The following is a 24009-nucleotide window of genomic DNA, read 5'->3' as shown; positions in this document are numbered from 1 at the left end:
AATTTCTTGCCTCTTAATGTGTAAAGAAAGTAAAGAAAAAAATACTTTAGAAAATATGAACGTCAATCAATTCGAAACAAATGAAGAACTTTAAAAATATCCTCAAATGCAGTCACCGCAAAGACCATCAAAAATATTATGATGAAACTGGCACTCATCAGGACAAGGAAAGGATAAGATCATCAGAGTTACTATCCTCAGAAACAAACGCAAGTTAACAGCTTAACCCCAGATAAGAACACCTAAATGCTTTACGGAGTATTTTGCTTTGTTTGACACTTATAAATTACTACATGATTCCTTATGTGTTCCTTCATAATCTGGATCACTTCAGTGTTCATTCAGTGTGCTAACAACCCACTGTACTGTCCACTGAGATAATGCCTTGTACATATATGCTAATCTGTGTTTCTGTTTGTGTGTGTGTGTGTGTGTGTGTGTGTGTGTGTGTGTGTGTGTGTAGGCCCAGATATTTAATAAAGGGCAGGGCGGAGTGCGGTTGGCGAACAGGTACTACTCCCCGAAGACGGTCACCTGCCATAATTGTCGCAGAGTTGGCCACCTCTCCAAAAACTGCCCCTCACAAAAGGTACTACATTACCCACAATCCCACACTTCTAATTGCAAAAACCCAAGATGTCCCTAATGATGCCTTAAAAAGATACTGTAATTTCTACACATGAATATTCAGACCAATAGAGTTAATTATAATGTGTTTAATATTTGTTGTTTATGGTAATGTTTCATTTATACAATTACTGAAACGTTTATAATAGTTGCTAAATCACTTAGTGTGGTAACTGAATCATTAAGGGGGCTTGCTAAATTCTTTAGAGCAGTTACAGAATAGCTACTACTTAATGAGTCATTTATACTAGTTAATGAATCATTTATACTAATTACTGAGTCATTTAGAGTATTTAACTGAATCATTTATAATAGTGTGATTACTGAATCCTTTAGAGTAGTTACAGGATAGCTGCTATTTATTCGGTCATTTGTGGTAGTTAATGAATCATTTTTACTAATTACTGAGTCATTTGGAGTATTTAACTGAATCATTTATAATAGTTGCCGAATCACTTAGCAATTAATTATTACGTCATTTATGGTAGTTAATGAATCATTTATACTTATAACGGAGCCATATAGAGTATTCAACTGAATCATTTATAATAGTGTGATAACTGAATCTTTTAGAGCAGTTACAGGATAGCAATTATTTATTGGGTCATTTATGGTAGTTATTGATTCATTAATACTAATTGATTTATTTAGAGTATGTAACTGAATCGTTTAGACTGGTTACTGATTCGTTTTGAGTAGTTACAGTATAGCAATTATTTATTGAGTCGTTTATGGTAGTTAATGATTCATTTATACTAATTACGGAGTCATTTAGAGTATGTAACTGAATCACTTAGTGTGGTTACTGAATCTTTTAGAGTAGTTACAGGATAGCAATTATTTATTAGGTCATTTATGGTAGTTATTGATTCATTAATACTAATTGATTTATTTAGAGTATGTAACTGAATCGTTTAGACTGGTTACTGATTCGTTTTGAGTAGTTACAGTATAGCAATTATTTATTAGGTCATTTATGGTAGTTAATGAATCATTTATACAATTACTGAGTCATTTAGAGTATGTAACTGAATCGTTTACAGTGGTTACTGAATCTTTTAGAGTAGTTACAGGATAGCTGCTATTTATTGGGTCATTTATGGTCGTTTATGAATCATTTATACTAATTACGGAGTCATTTAGAGTATTGAACTGAATCATTTATAATAGTAATTTAATGGAGTTACTGAATCATTTAGAGTTCCTGTATTTACTGAGTCATTTGGTTAGTTTGGCTGCTTCCCAATATGTCTTTCCTCATTCTTTGTGTGTGTGTGTGTGTGTGTGTGTGTGTGTGTGTGTGTATACAGAAGCTGCCGTGTTGTTCGTTATGTGGTGTTCAGGGTCACTTTGTGAGGGCCTGCCCGAGTCGTCACTGCTCGAACTGCTTCCTGCCCGGTCACACGTACGACGACTGTCTGGAGAGAGCGTACTGGCAGAAGTGCTGTCATCGCTGCGGCATGACCGGACACTACATCGACGTGAGTAACAACAGCACACGCGTCCACAGTGTGTTCAGAGTGTGTGTGTGTGTGAGGAGAGGCCTGTCACACTGTGTGTTTGGTTAGAAGTTTGTAAGCAAGATACTTAAAAAAAAGTGTTATAGAGAAAGAGTGTGTGTGTGTGTGTGTTCCCCTGGGTCGCCCCTTCTCTCATTAAGACAGACGCTTCACAGGCCATGAGTGTGACACACACACACACACACACACTTCACGTCACCCCCTGACAACAGCCCCACCGAGAGGCAGAGAGTGCAGAGTGGGGCTGTGTGAGACGCTGGCTGGAGGAACACACAGATGAGAAAATACAGAAAGAAGCTACTCAATCATTTATAGTCATTATTAGATCTTTTATATCATTTACAGTAGTTACTACACTAGTTATTATCGTCATTAGATTACTGAATGAGCTGTAGCAGTTACTGGTTCATTCATAGTAGTTGATTCATTTGTAGTAGATTCTGATTCATTTGTAGTACTTGAGCCTTTTGTACTGGGTAGAGTTTCTGAATCTTTTCTGTAGTTGTTAACCTTTTTTAAGTACTTACTGAATCATTTACAAAATGAAAGTAGCCTTCCTTTAAAGAATCAGTCGTAAGATTTACCGAATCATTTATACTAGTTAGTGAATCATTCAGAATTGTTACTGAATCATTTGTATCAGTTGCCAAAGTATTTATACCATTTACTGAATCATTCGTAGTTGTTACTGAGTCATTTAAATTAGCTTTCCTGTATAGTAGTTACTGAATCATTCATAATAGTTACTGAATCATTCATGATAGTTACTGAATCATTTAAAGTAGCCTTCCTGTATAGCAGTTACTGAATCATTCATATTAGTTATTGAATCGTTCATAATAGTTACTGAATCATTCGTATTAGTTATTGAATCATTCATAATAGTTACTGAATCATTCATATTAGTTATTGAATCATTCATAATAGTTACTGAATCATTCATATTTGTTATTGAATCATTCATAATAGTTACTGAATCATTCATATTAGTTATTGAATTATTCATAATAGTTACTGAATCATTCATATTAGTTATAGAATCATTCATAATAGTTACTGAATCATTCATATTAGTTATTGAATCATTCATAATAGTTACTGAATCATTTAAAGTAACCTTCCTGTGTAGCACGTAGTAGTTACAGAATCATTTATTCTAGTTACTGAATCATTCATATTAGTTACTGAATCATTTGTAGTAGTTACCAAATCATTTATTAATAATATGTACTAAGTCATTTAAAGTACCCTTTCTTTATAGCAGGTACTGAATTATTTGTTAGTTACTGAATCATTTTTAATAGTTGCAGAATCATCCGTAGTAGTTACTGAATCATTTATAGTAGTTGCTGAATTTTTTTATAGTAGTTACTGAATCATTTATAGTAGTTGCTGAATTTTTTTATAATAGTTACTGAATCATGTATACTAGTTACTGAATCATTCATAATAGTTACTGAATCATTCATAGTAGTTACTGAATAATTTATAATAGTTACTGAATCATTCATAGTAGTTACTGAATCATTCATAATAGTTACTGAATCATACATAGTAGTTACTGAATCATTCATAATAGTTACTGAATCATACATAGTAGTTACTGAATAATTTATAATAGTTACTGAATCATTCATACTAGTTACTGAATAATTTATAATAGTTACTGAATCATACATAGTAGTTACTGAATAATTTATAATAGTTACTGAATCATACATAGTAGTTACTGAATCATTCATAATAGTTACTGAATCATACATAGTAGTTACTGAATCATTTATAGTAGTTACTGAATCATTCATAGTAGTTATTAAATCATTTATACTAGTTACTGAATCATTCATAGTAGTTACTGAATCATTTATAGTAGTTACTGAATCATTTATAGTAGTTACTGAATCATTTATAGTAGTTACTGAATCATTTATAGTAGTTATTAAATCATTTATACTAGTTACTGAATCATTTATAGTAGTTACTGAATCATTTATAGTAGTTACTGAATCATTTATAGTAGTTACTGAATCATTTATAGTAGTTACTGAATCATACATAGTAGTTACTGAATCATTCATAATAGTTACTGAATCATTCATAGTAGTTACTGAATCATTTATAGTAGTTACTGAATCATTTATAGTAGTTACTGAATCATTTATAGTAGTTACTGAATCATTTATAGTAGTTATTAAATCATTTATACTAGTTACTGAATCATTTATAGTAGTTACTGAATCATTTATAGTAGTTACTGAATCATTTATAGTAGTTACTGAATCATTTATAATAGTTATTAAATCATTTATACTAGTTACTGAATCATTCATAATAGTTACTGAATAATTACTGAATCATCATAGTAGTTAACAAATTTATACTAGTATCTGAGTAGGGTTGCAACGGTATGAGATTTTCACGGTATGATAACCGTCTCGGAAAATACCGCGGTATCACGGTTATCACGGTATCACAGTTTGTTACATATATTATTAAACTGACCCTTAAAGAAATTACAACAAAGGTTTTTTGTTCAATTAACTATTTATTGTAGAAACTACACCATCAGGTGAAGGAAACCATGTTTTTCCACTACTCTTAAGGGCATTAAGAGTGTATATATATAAAAAAGTTGGTAAATAACCAGATACTGCAGAAAGAGGGGATTTATTTCTGACATGATCCTCACAATAGAGATTTCTATTTTAAGGCTTTCATACCTTAAAACCTTCAACATATGAAAAACAGGCACGTCAGAATTTGAAAATTAACGCATGTAAATGAATGGCGTCTTTCACATCCAGTCCGGCCAGGACCTTTACACGGACACGTGAATCCGTCGTAGCACGCACTTCACGCCTGTACCTGCGTGCACAAATTTCGGATAACTCAGCGCTTTTGCGGGCGCTTACCGCATGGGTTGTGCACGACTACAAAGAGGTTTTATTTATGTTCAGATTAAAATTATAAACTAAACACATACTTTGCGCTGCACAGCGGGGTGGTGTTCTCGGAGATGGGAGAACAGGTTTGATGTATTTCCTCCTTTAGCTGTGACTTTACGGCCACATTGATTACAAGCTTGTTGATTACAAGATTACAAGTCTGTTTTCAGGCTGTTTGAATGAGCGAAATATGATCAGAATTATGTTAATTAACACTAACATAGAAGCATAGAACTATTATTTAATTAAAATGATTTTTAAGAACAGCTAAACACAGTGCGGAGAAGTTCACGTGCGAAAGAGAGAGAGACACAGAGAGAGAGAGACAGAGAGAGAGATTTGCGTGTTCTGATATGAGCTACTCACAGGTAAAGATTCTCTTTTATCTCCTCGTGCTCATTTTAGTCCAATACATAATTCTGCAGTTTCTCAGTGTTTTCTGTCGTATTTTGCGGCTAGCGCGAGCGCTTACAACTAACACCGCGGGCCGCGAGGTGCTGCCGCGCTGCCGCTGTTGTGCCGAATCCGACTCCCTGCTCAATCCGACTCCCGCTTCGCGGACAGAATCAGCACAACACCTCACGCTGTAGAACTGCGGGAGTGAAAACAGCGCTTATAAATAAGTTAGTTAAGTTTCACTTTCAGTTTTCGTTATTTGGTTCGTTTTCATTAACAATAATAATTGTTAATGAAGCTCTAGTCTGATGCACTTTCTGCTGTTCTCACCGCTGTGTGCTGAGTAGCTGAAGCGGAGCAGAGTTGCGCATGCGCGGGTGAGTTTCTCCGCTGGCTTGCGTTTTACCGGTAATAAGCAAACACACACGGTATGATAACCGTGCATTTTAATACCACGGTATACCGTGAAACCGGTTACCGCTGCAACCCTATATCTGAGTCAGTTAAAGTAAGCTTTATTCATAAAAGTTACTGAATCATTTATAGTAATTAGAGTAATGTAAAGTAAGCTTATAGTGGCTGTATCCATTTTGAACTGCTGTTTCATTTATTAACTAATGTGTGTGTGTGTGTGTGTGTGTGTGTGTTTGTCTTTCTCTCCACAGCTCTGTCCAGACATTTGGAGGCAGTACCACATCACAGTAAGATAAATAATCCCTAATGTATCTGTGTGTTTGTGTTTTCTCTCTCTCTCTCTCTCTCTCTCTCTCTCTCTCTCTCTCTCTCTCTCTCTCTCTCTCTCTCTCTTTTTGTCTCTTACACACACACACACACACACACACACACTCACACTCGCATCCTCCAATTTAGTGAGTTTATTAACAGCCTGAATTAATGAGGGCAATTTAAGCAGAGGTGATAAACAAAGAGGAATAAAGGAAGGAGCAGGTAGAGGGTAAGAGTCCAAGAGCCACACACACGCCAACACACACACATACACACACACGCACACACATTATTATTGTGTGTGGGTGTGTGTGGGTGTGGGTGTGTGTGTGTGGACATTAGCTTTGTATAATTCCTCAAAGATGCATTATAATAAATAAACCTCTTCTCATACAGTAGTTAATACTGTCAGTTTACCATTGTATGATGTAATTACATAATTAATTACATAGTTATAAGTACATAATGAATATAGTCTCATTGTATAAGCATAAACTACTAAACATCCCTAGATTGAGTTTATGTTTAAGATTCTATACAATTTTACAAAAGTCACTTATGGTTTCTGAAGCTGCTGACTCTTCCTTACCTGTGGCAGACCTGATGAGTGCCAGTTCCATCATAACGTTTTTGATGGTCTTTGCGACTGCACTCAAGGATACTTTCAAATACGCTCTCGAATTTTTTTACATTGACTGACCTTCATTTATATATTTTCTTAAAGTATTTTTTGTTTTTTTATTTAGTTCATTAGTTATTTACAAAATATATTGATTAAAACTATATATTACAACACAGTAAAATAGGATATAGTCTTCCAGATGTAAACGACACTGTATTATTAATGTTATGTATCAAAAAAAAATGTAATCATGATTTAATCCATGATTAAGTAAAAAAATATTGTTTTTTTTAAAGTGATTGGCATCAGTAATACAAATCTATGTGTTTCTAGCACTGATTTTGTTATTCACATTTAAATACCCATTATCAGAGGCTTAGTCTTAAGGAAGGAAAAGTTTTTTTGTAATTGGTTGACACTGCAAATTATAATTTTTTTATACATATAATTTTTATTATCCATATTTAATTTTACACCAATTCGGAGGAAAGCTCAGCAACTCGGTTCTGATACATCAGCTCACAGAAGCCTTGAGCTGCTCGACATCACCCTAGAAGTGATGAGGTGAAAGAGCACCATCTACTTTACCCACCCAGAGAGAGCAGGACCGACTGGGTTCTCTTTCGGGGCTCTGGTAGCAGCTGATGGCAAGCTGCATGACCAGGATTTAAACCAGCAATCTCCCGATTATAGTGGCAGCGCTTTAGACCACTGGACCATTCGGAGCTGCAACACTACTAAAAGTTTTTATATTACATTTTGTAACGCTTGGACTTAAATTTATATATCCAAATTACATAAGTTATACCATCTCATCGATATTTTCATAGTTTTATATCATAATTTGTAATACAGCTCTGGGGGAAAAAAAATAAGAGACAGCTTAAAGATTTATTTGATTTTACCAAATTAAAAAGCTCTGGAATATAATCAAGAGAAAGATGGATGATCACAAGCTGAACATCAAACCACCAAACTGAACTGCTTTAATTTTTGCACCAGGACTGTAAAGAGCGTAAAGTTATCCAAAAGCAGTGTGTAAGACTGGTGGAGGAGAACATGCATGATGCAAGATGCATGAAAACTGTGGGTTATAAACCAGGGTTATTCCACAAAATATTAATTTCTGAACTCTTAAAACTTTATGAATATGAACTTGTTTTCTTTTTTTTGCAGATATTTTTTTAGCCATTTTTCATTTTCTGTAAATAAATGCTCTAAATTACAATATTTTTATTTGGAATTTGGGAGAAATGTTGTCTGTAGTTTATAGAATAAAACTACAATGTTTGTTTTACTCAAACATAAACCTATAAATAGCAAAATCAGATAAACTGATTCAGAAAATTTTAAATTTAATCTTTAATTTACAGAGCTGTATATTACATTTCTACTTATTAATATTTGTAATGCAGTTTGTAAAGTTTCTGCAGGTAGAACATGCAGTATGTAAAGTTTGTATAGCAGCAAATTTAAGGCTGTTTATTATATGAACTGTGTGTGTGTGTGTGTGTGTGTGTTTTGCTCAGGAACACAGGCTGAAAGTAGGTAATTGGCAAAGTCAGAAAGCGTTTGCTCCCTAAAGATTCATGGGGCTGAGAAGGCATGTGACAGTCACACACACTGCCAAACGTCAAGGGGCACGCCGGAACATCTGCACCAACACACACACACACACACACACACAGCGTACACACACACACTGCACACGCACACACACACACACACTCACTCACTCTCACGCACACTGGCGCAGTGGTGGAATATAGACCTCAGTTTAAGAGAAAAGAGCAGGTTGTTTGTCAATTAAAAGACGTGATAAAGCATGAAATGGGCTGCCAGCATCGCACAGCACCCGCCGAGCAGTCACTCGACCTGTCACACTCACACACACACACACACACACACACACACACACACGGTCTAATTAGTTAGCCTGTGTAATGAAAAGGCCACACTGTTAGCACTAGCACAGTGCAGGCCTCCTGCATACAGTCTGAAAAAATGAACAGAGAATTGAGAAAAACTGATTCAAGTAATTGTTTTTTTTTTACTTAATATCTTATTGTTTGTCATTAATATGCAAGATTCCTAACATTTTCTGCTCATACACATCACCGTAATGCTAACTCCGACAGTTCATATAATAAATAACCACCCTCAAATTATCTAACATACTAACTTATATATATATATGGAGTGCGTTATTAGTATTTTGATGTTTTTGCAGTAGTGTATTCTTGAAATAATGTTTTTTTAATGCAGGGTTTTGTATCGTTATCGCGAAAACATCATGAAATATCGTGATATTACTTTAGGGCCATATCGCCCACCCCTTGTAGTTAGTTTTGGTCGGCTGTTGTTTACAGCTGTTGCTCAAAATCTGCCCTTAGGTGTTGTGAAAACGTGCCGAAGATGCTCTCGACATCTTTAGAAAAGTGAAAACGTGAATTGTGGCGTGTGTATATTTTATCAGTGATAACGCATGGTGGTGTCGGTGACTCTTCCACAGTTGAGTGGGCCGGCCTCGCCCCGGCGGTGGTGTGGGTGTAATGATGTATAATGGGTTCTGAGTGACTTTATAATGGAGTCTAGCAGTTGATGATAGTTTCATATGGACCTGTTCGGTTCTGCTGCGCTTTGCCCATCTGCTGCAGAGCTACTCCTATCCTTTGGGTCCTGCCCTGCAGACTGCGTGTGTGTGTGTGATGGAGTGTGTATGTGTGTGTGTGTGTGTGTGTAAACGTGGTTAAAATGGACTTACCCTCAACAGACGGCGTTTAAGGCCTTTAAACTATCTGAGACTTGAGGGCTCAAAGTTAAATACAGTGCAGGTACGTGTGTGTGTGTGTGTGTGTGTGTGTGTTGCTTTGGGGAGCTGTGGCCTGTCGCCCTGTGCTAGGCCCAGTCAGGTGTGAAAAGGCATTCTGTCAGACCAGTCCTTGCTACTGGGTCTATTTATCGCAAGTGTGTGTGTGTGTGTGTGTGTGTCTCCCGCACCTGTCTTCACTAACAAACAACCTCCCAACTCCTCCGACGCCGCCACAAGACCCCAGAGAGAGCATGAAGAGAAAAAGGAGGGAAAGCAAGTGAACGAAAGCTGCTGGTTTCTAAGCGAGACGTGTGAAATCATGTAGTGAAACGCGGTGAAATTAGCCCAAATTCACGAGGCAACAGTGTGTAAATTGTTCACGAAATGTTACCTTAGCGTTACCTAGCACTCCTGTCTACGTTATTAGGTGTTATCTTGTGAATGAGGCCAGTTAGTGAACACTTAACTGGGCAGTTGCTCTTTCGTGACCTCCTGGATGAGCTGTCCATGCCCTTTTTGGAGTAATTTTAATAAACCAGTCACTTCATGGAAGGTTCCACAGTGTTTCTTGTGTAAGACGATCACAGTGGAATTGTTAAATCGTGTAGTAAAACGCTATGAAATTAGCCCAAATTCACGAGGCAATAGTGTGTAAATTGTTCACGAAATGTTACCTTAGCGTTATCTTGCACTCCTGTCTACGTTATGAGGTGCTATCTTGTGAATGAGGCCAGTAGGTAAACACTTAACTGGCCAGTTGCTCTTTCGTGACCTCCTGGATGCGTTGTCCATGCCCTTTTGGAGTAATTTCAGTAGACAGGCCAGTTCTGGGAAGGTTCAACAGTGTTTCTTGTGTAAGACGATCACAATGGAATTGTTAAATCATGTAGTGAAACGCTGTGAAAATAGCTGTATATACACTGTCACCTAAATTCACAACTCAACGGTATGTAAATTGCTGCACCAGGGAGGCTCTGCTGTGGCTGCTGTGGTTTTTACTTTTTGGACCTGGACTACCCACCTGATTCAGTATTATAGGTTTACATAGGATCTCCGGTGGATTTTGTGTTTTACAGAGACTCTAAGACTAGGTCAGTGTAGGCTGAACTGCACTTAGCAGGGCATTATTACACACGCTGTAAAGTAACATATGACATTGCAAAGACTGTTGTTAGTGTAAAAAGTCTTTATTTTAAAAGGTTTCTAACTGTTGTCCGTCTCGCTGCCTCCTGGTGTCGCAGGCGATTGTTTTTTTTTTTCTCAATGTATGAATATTCATGAGCAAGAGCCGAAATCCTAACGTTTTTCCTGGCCCACTCCTTCACCAGACTAAAGCAGTGTTGAAACCGGATTACCGGAAAAAAAATATAAATTATTTATACTAGAGACCACAACTAGACATTTTAAAATAAACGAAAAAACGATGGAATAATAAAACCCGATCAAAAAGCTGCATACAAGCCCACCATTCCTAATCATGTCGCAATAAAAAGAGCTTTCCGGCACGTTGCGGATCTCGGATATCGGCTCCTAATTGCCATTTCCAAAAGCGCTTTCCGAAATCCGGCTTCTCCGCCAATTGATTAGTGTATTAATCCTTAAAGTGAAAGATTGGCGGAATTGAATTAGGATGGAAATAAGGGAATTGGAGAAAATGGAGAGAGTTTCTATTAATTTAGAAGATCAGGAGAAGGTCAGGAGGAGGAGACGAGGGAATAAAACTCAACCTGGCTGGAGAACGGCCTGTAGAGGAGGGAGGAGGGGTTTAAGGTGGGAGGGGGTGGGTTGATTGGTTGGTTTGTGGGGGGGTGGGAGTTTGAGCAAGTGAGAGTCCCCTGTTTGAGTGTGTGTGGTTGAGTGTGTATGGGAATGAATGGAGTTGAGTTAGACTCCCAGCGCCATCTGTAGGCCTGCAGGAGGAATGATCAGGGTGAAAGAAGTGTGTATGAGTTGTTGTAATGCATTGTTGTCGTGTTTATTGTGTGTTTTTATTGTGTTTTATGAGAAATTCTGATTAGGTTAAATAATATTAATTTTAAATAAAAAATAATAATAATTAAGTATTTTTTTTGTCCCATGGATTGTGATTACACAATTTTAAAGGTCAAAAATCCTTTACTTAATATTAGGATGCACTATTATTAATGCATTAATCATTCTTCGACTAGTATATAATATTAAAATATTGTTTATTTTGTGAGCTTATTGGTATGTGAACAAACATGCAAGGAAAAACATAATAGACTTTTAAAGTCAACAAAAATGATTTTAAGTTCATATGCATGCAAGTTTATAATTATTGTGATTAAAAAACACTTTTAATACATTTTAAAGGCTATATGTCATCACTTAAATAATTATTTAAAGCACCTTTAAATACTGAAAATGCTCAAAATATAAAAGGGCTTCAGATGGTTACTAGAGGGATACCAAAGAAGAACCACTTTTAGTGCTTTTTAAATGTCTAAATATTTTTTTTTCTATCAATTTCAAAATGTCTTTCTGTTTACAAAGTTCTGTTACACATATCGTTTCCCTTAAAGAATCATTTAAATCATTTTTATTAACTTTTAAAGCTATATGCATGACTAAAAAAATTATTTACGTCACCTTTAGTTAGTTTGATGCACCTTCAATGCTGAAAATACTGGAAATGCTCAAAATATAAAAGGGGCTTTAGATACCAAAGAAGAACCACTTTTACTTTTTAAATGTCAAAAATTGTTCTTTCTATCAATTGATTTTTCATTTTCCCATTCACACAGTTCTCTTACAAATATGGTGTCCCTCAAAGAATCATTTAAAGCGCCTTAAATTTTTTTTAACGGTTACACAAAAAATACACTAAAAATAAAGAGACCTCAGATGAGGGATGCCAAAGAAGAACCCCTTTAATACCTCAAATAATTATTTACAGCAGGCTACACTATCTAATACTCAAAATATAAAGGGGTTTCAAATGGCCACTATATAATTATTGTTATTTTTTTTATAACAATTATTGTAAAAAGTCACTAAAATAAAGAAGCTTCAGATGGTTAATTCAGGGACACCAAAGAAAAATCACTTCTAAAACTTTTTAAATTTAAAAGTTCTTCCCATTTTACAAACATGGTTATTTTTGGAATTAGAAGTGGGTTTTCTACGGCATAACTCTTCTTAAATAATAATCATTAAAAAGCACATTTACTTTTTTTTTTATAATTACTGTAAAATAAAAATTCACTAAAAATAAAGGAGCTTTAGATGGTTACTTGAGGGATACCACTTTTTAGTACTTTTTTAAAGGTCTTAAAGGTTCTCTTTTCCAATTTAAAGGTCCTTCCTATTTTACAAACATGATTCTTTTTGAAATAAAAAGGTTTTAGATTTTTGTAATAATTACTGTAAAATTAAAAATGCACTAAAAATAAAGGAGCTTTAGATGGTTACTTGAGGGATTCAAAGAAGAACCACTTAAAGTACTTTTTTCTTTTTTTTTCTTTTTTTTAGAGGTCTTAAAGGTTCTCTTTTCCAATTTAAAGGTCCTTCCCATTTTACAAACTTGATTCTTTTTGGAATTAGAAGTGGATTTCTATTGCATAACTCTTCTTATATATATATATATATATATATATATATATATATATATATATATATATATATATATATATATATATATATATATATATATAATTACTGTAAAACAAATTACTAAAAATAAAGGAGCTTTAGATGGTTACTTGAGGGATACGAAAGATGAACCACTTTTTAGTCTTTCCCATTTTACAAACATGATTCTTTTTGGAATAAGAGGAGTTTAGAGTTTTAGGGATTTTTAGTTTTAGAGATTTAGTTCTTAAAGGTTCTCTTTTCCAATTTAAAGGTCCTTCCCATTTTACAAACATGTTTCTTTTTGGAATTAGAAGTGGGTTTCTGTGGCATAACTCGTCTTAAATGATAATCATTAAAAAAAAAATGCTAAAAATAAAGGAGCTTCAGATGGTTACTTGAGGGATACCAAAGACGAACCACTTTTTAGTCTTTCCCATTTTACAAACATGATTCTTTTTGGAATAAGAGAAGTTTTAGATTTTTTATGATTACTGTAAAATTAAAAATTCAGTAAAAATAAAGGAGCTTTAAATGGTTACTTGAGGGATACCAATGACAAACCACTTTTAGTGCTTTTTAAAGGTCTTAAAGATTTTCTACAAATTCTAACAAACATTTTCCTTTATGGACTTAAAAGTAGTTTTACTATGTTATAACTGAAAACGTAATTAAGGGCACCTTACATTTTTCATGTAGTGCTGTTTTTCTAATGCTATAAACAGCAATATAGAATTGTGTGTGTGTGTGTGTGTGTGTGTGTGTGTGTGTCTGAGTTTATTGATCGTTAGCCTAGGGTGAACATCTCAGCAGGATTTCTTGTCAGAACGTTGAGCTTGTACTCGTAGATAAAGCTGTTTGATCCATTTTCTCACTCCTCCTCTCCCTCCTTCTCTCGTTCTTTCCTTCTATCGTTCTCTCGCTCTCTCGTTCTCTCCTGATCTCGATATACAGCTCTGAAAAAAATAAGTAACCACTTAAAATGATAAGTTTCTTTGATTTTACCAAATAGAAAACCTCTGGAATATAATCAAGGGGAAGATGGATGATCACAAACCATCAAACCAATTTAAGCTGAACTGCTTGAATTTTTGCACCAGGAGTGTAAAGAGCATAAAGTTATACAAAAGCAGTGTGTAAGACTGGTGGAGGAGAACATGATGGCAAGATGCATGAAAAAAACTGTGATTAAAAACCAGGGTTATTCCACTAAATAGCTAATCAAATAAACTGAAGTGGTCTCTTTATTTTTTCCTCCTCATCCATCTGCTTCTTCCCGTCCTGTCCGTCAATCATCCTTCATGCGCTGCTATTGGATAATTGAGCCGGGATTGAGAAACTTCATCTGCGTCTGATTTCAAAGCATTTGTGCTTTAATTACTACAGAGCAACAGAGGTCACTTCAGCTCGGTCATTTCAGACAGTTACTGAAGCAACTCGTGAACTTGAATTGGCGTTTACACAAACATGCACAAAAAATGATGGAACCTCCATATTTTTGCTTTTCTTATTTTTCTTTTATTTAATAAACTTGAAATTATATGTTTTTTTTTTTAGCTATCAATTTTTTTTTGTCTATACAAAACTTAATCAGTTGTTTATTGTTTTAGACATGAGAAGTCCTATTTTAAAAGACAATTCTTCTTTAATTATTGTTATTATTTATTGATTTTTTAAAATTAGATTTTCAATTAAACAATAAGTAAATAAAATTACATACACAAAACAAACCGAAAACCAATAACAAAATAAAAGGAAAAACAAGAGACAGCTATAAAAGAATAAATTGATTGACACTGATGACCTCCTGGATGAGCTGTCCATGCCCTATTGGAGTAATTTCCACATAAAGTGTTGCTCTTTGAGATCTTTTATCCTGCTTCATGTTAACTTTTTAGATAATATTTTATTTTAAGTCCTTTTGGGGCATTTTTATTAGTCCATTCATCTTGAAATTTTATAACATGGTTATATTTTTGAAGTATTTTACCTTCATTTATTCTTTAAAATAAATAAAAAAAATTTTTTTTCATTATTTGTATGGAGAAAAGTATAAGAAAATATAATTTATTTAATAAATATGAGTATGGAAAACATTTTGAGTAATGTTAATTGGTGGGTTGTACATTGTTTTATTTTTTAATGGCTGTTCTTTGTCTTTTAATGTTTATATTGTGTACGAATTTCAAGATAAATGGACTAATAAAAATGCCACAAAAGGACTTGGAGTAAAATCCTTTCTAAAAGTTAACAAGAAGCAGGATAAAAGATCTCAGAAAGCAACACATTATGCCAGAGTTACTCCAAAAGGGCATGGACAGCTCGTCCAGGAGGTCATTAAAAAAATAGAAAAGCACTTAAAGAACTGCAGTAAAAAGATTTAATTGGAGAGTTCCAAATTTTCCCTTCCCCCTAAAATGTCATATCACTATTGCAATGATTCTTGTGGCTGAATACAATCAAATCATCACAGCCATCTTTTTAAAATGCAGTGTATAGTCTTCTCAGAAGAACAGAAGCAGAAGTTTCTTTTTACAATGATAAATTTCGGAATAACTGACTAAAGATACTGAAATGGAATGATTTGGGAATGAATTGGGAGTAATGGGAATGTTGCACTGGTTCAGCTGGGTCTGGACTGTAGGTGTAGGACGCCTCCTGGTGGCCGCTGCAGGAACAGCGCTGAGGATGGGCATTGCTCTTCCCGTGGTGCTGAATTAATCCTTTGACATTCAGTCATGCGTGGCAAATGTTAAGTGTGTGTGTGCGGAGCGCCGCATTGTGAGGTGTGCGCCGCTGTGTGTGTTTACATGCAAATGATGTTTGTAATTAAGTGTACCTTACTAATTGTGGCAGATTTAAATTCCAAATGTGTCGAGCGCTTCCCCTTTGTTGCTCCTCCACGAATCCGTCAGCGCTCCCCGTCACACAGTGCCTCCTAATGCACAGCTCACTATACCTTCATTTCCATCCCTCGCTTTCTTCATACCTCTATCTCTACCTCATTCTCTAACTCTCTTTTTATCTCATTATTTATCCTCTCTCTCTACCTGCTTCTTAACATCTCTTAACCTCTATCTCTACTTCTCCTTCTCTACCTCTTTCTTTACATCATTCTTTATTATCTCTCTCTCTCTAGCTCCATCTCAATATCTTTAAACCTCTATCTCTACCTCTCTCTACCTCCTCCTCAATATCTCTTAACCTTTATCTCTACCTCTTCTCTACCCCAGTCTACCTCTCTGTCTTTCTACCTCCTTTTTTACCTCTTTATCTCTCTACCTTTTTCTCTAACTGTATATTTCTCTCTACCTCATTTTTTTACCTCTCTAACTCTCTACCGCATTCTTTATCCCTCTACCTCCTTCTCTAACTCTACTTCTCTGTACCTCCTTCTCTAACTCTACTTCTCTGTACCTCCGTCTCTAACTCTGTATATTTCTCTCTACCTTATTTTTTACCTCTCTAACTCTCTACCTTATTCTTTTTCTCTCTACCTTATTTTTTCTAACTCTACCTCCTTCTCTAACTCTCTTCTTCTCTCTACCTCCTTCTCTAACTCTCTTCTTCTCTCTACCTCATTCTTTATCTCTCTACCTCCTTCTCTACCTCTTTCTTTACCTCTTTCTTTACGTCATTCTTATTCTCTCGCTAGCTCCTTCTCAACATCTCTAAACCTCTATCTTTACCTCTCTACCTCCTTTCTACCTCCTTCTTTAACATCATTTGTCTCTCTCTACCTCCTTCTCTAACTCTGTCTACGTCTTTACCTCTCTCTACCTCCTTCTACACGTCTCTTAAACTCTCCTGACCTCTTTCTTTACCTCTCTTGACCTCTGACCTCCCTCTACCTCGTTGTTACCTCTCTCTTTACCTCTTTCTTTACCCTCATTCTTTAACATCTCTCTACCTCCTTCTCAATATCTCTTAACCTTTATCTCTACCTCTCACTCTACCTCTTCTCTACCCCAGTCTACTTCTCTACATCTTTCTACCTCATTTTTTACCTCTCTATCTCTCTACCTCCTTCTTTTACTCTGTATATTTCTCTCTACCTCTTTGTTACCTCTCTAACTCTCTACCTCATTCTTTCTCTCTACCTCCTTCTTTTACTCTGTATATTTCTCTTTATATTTATTTTACCTTTCTAAATCTCTACCTCTCTACCTCATTTATCGCTCTTCATTCTTTCTCTCTACCTCCTTCTCTAACTCTCTACTTGTTTCTAGCTTATTATTTACCTCTCTATCTCTCTACCTCGTTTATCTCTCTATCTCCTTCTATAAGTCTCTGACTCATTTGTTCTCTTTACTTCCTTCTCTAACTCTTTCTACCTCTTTACCACTTTCAATTTTCTTCTTAACATCTCTTAACTTCTCTTAACCCTTTTCTTCCTCTCTCTCTACCTCATTCATTACCTTTCTACCTCTTTACCTCCTTCTCAACATCTCTTGGCCTCTCTTAACTTCTTTTTTTTTTACCTCTCTTGTCCTCTCTCTTTTTTTTTGCCTCATTCTTTTTTTCTACCTCCTTCTTTCTTTCTACCTCCTTCTTTGACTTAATCTGCCTCTCTCTACCTCATTCTCTAACTCTGTCTACGTCTTTACCTCTCTCTACCTCCTTCTCAACATCTCTTAAACTTTCCTGACCTCTTTCTTTACCTCCTTCTAGCTCATTGTTACCTCTCTTTCCAATTCTTTCTCCTTTTCTAACTTTCTTCACACTTCTTTGCCTTCTTGTCTGCTTGTCTCTTTACCTCTGCCTCTTTCTTTACCTCTGTTTACCACTCTCTTTTCTTCTCTTTACCTCCTATTTACCTCTCTACCTTTCTTTACCTGTATCTGTATTCCATACTCTATCATTTCCCGACCTCTCTGTACCTCTTTTTACGTCTTTCTTTATCTCTCTCTACTTGCCTCTTCCTGATATCTCTCTCTTGGCCTCTCTGTATTTCTTTTTCTACCTTTTTCTCTACCACTCTTTACCTTATTCTATACCTATTTTGTATTTGCCTTTCAAAATGCATTTTCTTCCAGGGACTAGATAAGCTGTGTGTAAATTTGCACATCTGTGCACATATCTTTTAGGGTTCTTTCCATTTAAAACTGAGGAGGAACCTCTTAAGATGCTTTTAAGGAACCTTAAAGTGCTTTGAGTTCTCAGATAACTTTAACCCCGGTCTCAGAGCTAAATAAGCTTGTTAGAGCTGTTACTTGTTCAGAGTCATTATTAATAAATCCAGCTGATGCAATTTTCTACCCTTTGGATGTAATACAAATAAATATATAAAAGCTTTCTGTTTTAAGAGCCGTATCTCTTCATTATCTCACTCTCTCTCTTTATGTTCTGCTCCTCTTACTGTTTTTATTTGTTAAACAAAAAGGTTAGTGGGTATTTAGCATTCCTATATCCGTCATACGTCATAGAAGGCATTACCACCCGCCGTGGGCAGCACGGTAGGTGGTAATTGTTTATCAGACTCTGGAGTGGTGGTGCACTGTTCTACTGTGCAGCCACACCTGCACCAATATGACCTTTATGGACATTAAGGAAAGGTTTGCTTTGAAAGAAAAAAGGGTGCAAACTTTATTGGCAAGAACTGTTAGGAAAGTATTCAGAAATTCATGATAAGAGCACCTTGTCCAACTGTTAAGCTTGGGGTTGGGTGCATCATGCTGTGGATGTGTGTTACAGCAAGTGTCTCTCTCTCTCTCTCTCTCTTTCTCTCTTTCTGTGCTTTTTTTTCTGTAAAACGAGTGTGGATCTGCTGTAATCGTCTGAATTATGTTCTGTAGTGTTCTCTTGTTTGTGCTGAGTCGTGTTTCTCCCAAATGAGGGGAATTCAGATGAGCATCGTCATTATCGTCATGAGGAAGTTTTAGATCACTGAAGAAAGTGTGTGTGTGTTTCACATACATGCACACTGACACACTCTCATGCACATGTGCATAAACATGCATTCTGTCTTCCAACACACACTCACTCACTCCCTGTCTCTCACTCCTCCACTGGTTTGCGGGATAGTTTTTGGTTATCAGTCGAATGGCAGCTGTGTGTGTGTGTGTGTGTGTGTGTGTGTGTGTGTGGAGTATGTGTCTGTGTGTGTGTGTGTGTGTATGGCACTGCTTGAGCGAACCAGAGGTCGATAGAATTACAAGGTGTGTGTGTGTGTGTGTGTGTGTGTGTGTGTGTGTGTTGCTGGCATGGAAATGAGAAAAAAGGTTTATCTGTTAGCCGCCTCCTCCCAGCCGCCACCCGCTCCGGCCACCGACCAACCAGCCGAGAGAGAGACAGAGAGAGAGAGAGACTGTGGGAATAAACTAGACAGAGAGAAAGAGAAACAGAAAAGATATCTAGATCAGAAGACTCTAAACTAAGGAGATGATACAGTTGGTCGTACTGTATATAAATTGGTGGAGAATGCGAGGCCAGAAATTAGAAATCCTCAATCGGGTTTTGTTCATATTGCTCTGGTACTGTCTTATTTAGCTGGTACTGTCTTGGTACTGTCTTATTTAGGCCAATATGCAGTGCATATCACCTGAGGCACCATAACAACCACCCTAGCAACCAGTAAACAACACCTCACAACCACCTGAAATGGCAAAACACTATTGCACCCATCTAGCCTTGCAATTCTTACAACTATTATCAACCAAAGTCAAACATCCACCTGAAATACCACCCGGTTTGTATCATTTCTCCACGCCTAATACCTCACAGAGTATTTATTTAGACCCCAGTTTGAGTCTCTGACCTTCAAATGATTCAGTTTAAGAAAGATTCAGTCACTCTTTAATTTTCCTGTTTCACTATGATTCAATTTGGTTATGATTCTTTAGGAAACGATTCAGAAAGTGCAGAAATCTCAAAAGGCCTCCAAAATTCAGTGATTCACTGTGTCAGAAACTCTTTACCATGATTCAGTTCAGTTGCAGTACTTATTTAGCCATGATTCCGTTCTGATTCTTGAGGAACAGTTCACTAAAATTCTACCAATTTGATCAAATTATGATTCTTTAAGAATGGGTTCAAAATATTATGATTTAACAATTTCCATTCAGATTGAAACACAATTTGGTTCATTCAAAAGATTCAGTCTATAACAGATGTGTCTCTTCTCAAGGCATGAAGGCATCGACGATTTTTCAGGCATAAAAGTCAAAAGGTCAAAAGCGATTTATTTCTAAGGTATTAAGTGTTTCAATAAGATTCTTTATAAATGATTCAATGTATCAATTCATGTCAGATTGAACCCCGACACAATTCTGATTCTTCAGGAATGATTCAGTGCATCCCAGAATCCCAAATATAACCAACATTTATATAGGACTTATTTTTTTTTCAAAGTTCTTAAGAGTGATTGATTACATCACAAAATATTCAGTTTAAACACAATTAAATCACCTAATAATTTTTAATGATTTAGTGTATCACTAAATCCTAATTGTACCAATGATTCATTTTGAATATATTCTTTTAAGAAAGGATTAGTTACATTAAATTTTACAGCAAATAGATTCAGTTCAGTTACACACACACGTACACACACACACGTACACAAAAACACACACACACACACAGAGGAACACACAGACAGACAGAGCAGTGTTTGATCAATCTTTCTCCAGGGCTCCCCCAGAGTTTTCAGTAACGTATGCAAAACTCGCCCCAAATCCCACTACCTAGCTCTAATCCGCCAACCACACAAAGACTGTTTGCTTTGTGTGTGTGTGTGTGTGTGTGTGTGTGTGTTCTTTGCTTGTACTGGTAACAGTTGAGTTTGGTGTGGTTTTTAGGATTAGTGTTTTCTCCAGCTGCAGCCAAAGTGAAGAGCAGCTCGCCAGTAACACACTGTGTGTGTGTGTGTGTACCGGTTTTGCTGTATGGCTGTGCTAACCTCTAAAAGATATCTAGATCAGAAGACTCTTAACTAAGGAGATGATACAGTTGGTCGTACTGTATATAAATTGGTGGAGAATGCTGGAACAGAAAGTAGAAATCCTCAATCGGGTTTTGTTCATATTACTCTGCTGCAGCTGGTACTATTTAGGCCAATATGCAGTGTATATCACCTGAGGCACCATAACAACCACCCTAGCAACCAGTAAACACCACCATACAACCACCTTAAATGGCAAAACACTATTGCACCCATCTAGTGTCCACTTAGTATTCTCTATAGCATTCATCCCACCTTGCAATACTGTAGCTTCTATTGTTCAGTGACAAAGCAAAGACGAACAACCACCTTAAATACCCTAGCATCCACTTCACAACCACTAGAAAACTGCAGCACTAATCTAGCAACCACTAATAGCCACCTGCGATTCCATAGTAGCCAACTTGCAACTACTAAGCAACATCATACCGACGCTTTGTTAATACCGTTACAACCCCTTAGCACGACCTAAGCAACCACCTGGCATACCAAAGCAACCGCCGTGAATACCAAAGTAGCACTGTAGCAACCACCTAACACTGTAGCAACACACAGAAGCACTCTGTGTACTGTACCAACTGGGACTGGGTAACGTTTTCAAATTGTTTATACTGATACAATACTTTTTCAAGACACGAATTAGCATGAGACAGCATGAGTTAGCGAGAGCTGGCACGGGTTGGCAGGAGCCGACATGAGTTAGCAGAAGATAGCACGAGTTGGCGAGAGCCGGCACAAGTTAACGAGAGCCAGCACGAGTTGGCGAAAGCCGACACAAATTTGCAAGAGCAAGCACTAGTTAGTGAGAGACGGCACGAGTTAGCGAGAGGCGGCACGAGTTGGCGAGAGACGGCGCGAGTTAGAGAGAGTTGGCACGAGTTAGTGAGAGTTGGAAGAGGAAAAGAGAGTGCAAATTACCGAGAGACAGCGCAAGTACGAAAGAGAAGTGCAAGTTGTGTCGAGACATTTTGGTCGGTGCCTTTTCTGTGTCGAATTTTGATACCCAGCCTTATTACCAACCGCCTAACAATGCAAAACCATAGAAACCACCTGGTAACACCTTTGCATCCTTTGTGGCTTTATTGTGACTTATTATGGGATATGGGAACATATTCACACTTATGCACGTGTGTGTGTAAATGCATATGCCTGCGTTTGCAGGTATATCACTGCATAAACGCAGACATTTGTGCATCTCCGCTGCATGTACGTGTCTATGCTGCATGCGTGTAGAACCTGTTTGTGTGTGTGTGTGTGTGTCTCTTAAGTGTGTGTGTCTGTCCTGTGACCCCCCGACAGCGGCGGCTGACTCTTGGCCCTGTAACACAAGCGTATCAGAGACCACCCTCTGGCCTGCTAATCCGTTTAGATGGGGCCGATAGAGGAGCACAAAAGCGCGGTAATTAATAGGGCTATAGAGCTTTATGCATGGAGGACCGGATGGAGGGGGCGAGGGAGGTGAAGGGGGGCAGGGGTGGTCTTTTTTTGTTCCCTCGCTCGCTCTCTTCCTCCTTTTTTCCTCCACCTCTGAGGCCAGGCGCAATAACTGCAGCTCAAGGTCAAGGGGGGGGGGGGGGGGGGGGTGCGCGTGTTGGGGGGGGGGGGGGTGGGTGGGGTGGTTGAAGGGGGGCTGTACCACAGGCCAATTTGCATGAGAGATGAGCACAAGAGAGAGAGAGAGAGAGCAGAAGGGATGAGATAAGAACAGATAGCTCGCTAAGAGGGAGAAGACAGAGGTGAGCTGAGGAAATAAGCGAGCAAGGTAGAGTAACAAAAGAGGATAGAAGGAAAGAGAGGCGAGAAAGAAAAAGAGAGTGTTTGTTTAAACCCAGTCCACCTTAAAAAAAAAAGACCTTAAACAAGGTTTGCAGCCCAGCAGGGGCGCTAATACTTCGCAAAGTTGGGTTTCAGATTCCTCAAGAAACAGCATAATACTCAAAATAGGCCTAAATATATAACTATTTACCGATACAGGCTTGTGTACAATATTGTTATATAGCTTACAGCACCTGAGACACCATAGCAACCGCCTGGAATACCACAGCAGCTAGTTAGCATCACTCTAGCAACCAGTAAGCAATACCATAACAAGTGCCAAGCAATAAAGAATCGATCTATAGCACAACTCTAGCAAACACTGAACACAGCACCATAGCAACCACCTTGCAATGCTGATGATATCCACAATATTATCCAACTAGCAACTACTAAGCATTGTCAAACACCCACCAGAAGTACCCTAGTATCCACTTCACAACCAATAAGAGACACCATAGCGATCACTTATGTGACAACAAAGCAACCACTTGGGATTCCATAATAACCACCTTGCAGCCAATAAGCAAGACCATATCATTCAATGTAAATACCGTAACAACCACTTGATGTGCCAAAGCAACTTAAGCAACACCATAGCAACCACTGTGAATTCTGTTGTGACAACTTCTTAAGACACAAACTGTTCAGATCAACTGCCTAGCATTGCAACACCACAGCAACCACCTTGTAACAGAATCCTAAGCGACTTCTTTTTGTTGAAGTTTTCTGTGGAGTACTTCAAGCCCCCCCCCAATAATAAAATGAAAATCCAGAATGAATTCATGATAAAATTAATATTCAGAATTAGTCTATAATAAAATCATTATGCAGAATTCATCTATGATAAAATAAATACCCAGAATAAATCTATGCTAAAATGAATATCCTGAATGAATATATGATAAAATGAATTTCCTGAATGAATTTATGATAAAAATTAATATCCAGAATTAGTCTATAATAAAATAATTATCCAGATTGAATTTATAATAAAATAAATATCCAAAATG

At 36.9% G+C, this 24009-nt stretch overlaps 1 protein-coding gene across 1 annotated transcript in view; it reads left to right on the top strand.

Annotated features, from left to right (window-relative positions):
* Positions 1-24009, top strand: part of zcchc7 (zinc finger, CCHC domain containing 7) — an 87255-nt gene that overhangs the window by 53026 nt on the left and 10220 nt on the right. The window contains exons 5-7 of the mRNA XM_022681743.2: positions 464-589; positions 1938-2108; positions 6154-6189. Of these exons, the coding sequence (XP_022537464.2) occupies positions 464-589; positions 1938-2108; positions 6154-6189 (333 nt within the window). The remainder of the gene's footprint in view (positions 1-463; positions 590-1937; positions 2109-6153; positions 6190-24009) is intronic.

This window comes from Astyanax mexicanus, chromosome 25 (genome assembly GCF_023375975.1).
Source record: "Astyanax mexicanus isolate ESR-SI-001 chromosome 25, AstMex3_surface, whole genome shotgun sequence".
NCBI classification, from domain to species: Eukaryota; Metazoa; Chordata; class Actinopteri; order Characiformes; family Acestrorhamphidae; genus Astyanax; species Astyanax mexicanus.
The sequence above is the reverse complement of the archived record's forward strand: the minus strand, read 5'-3'. Positions and strand labels throughout refer to the sequence as shown.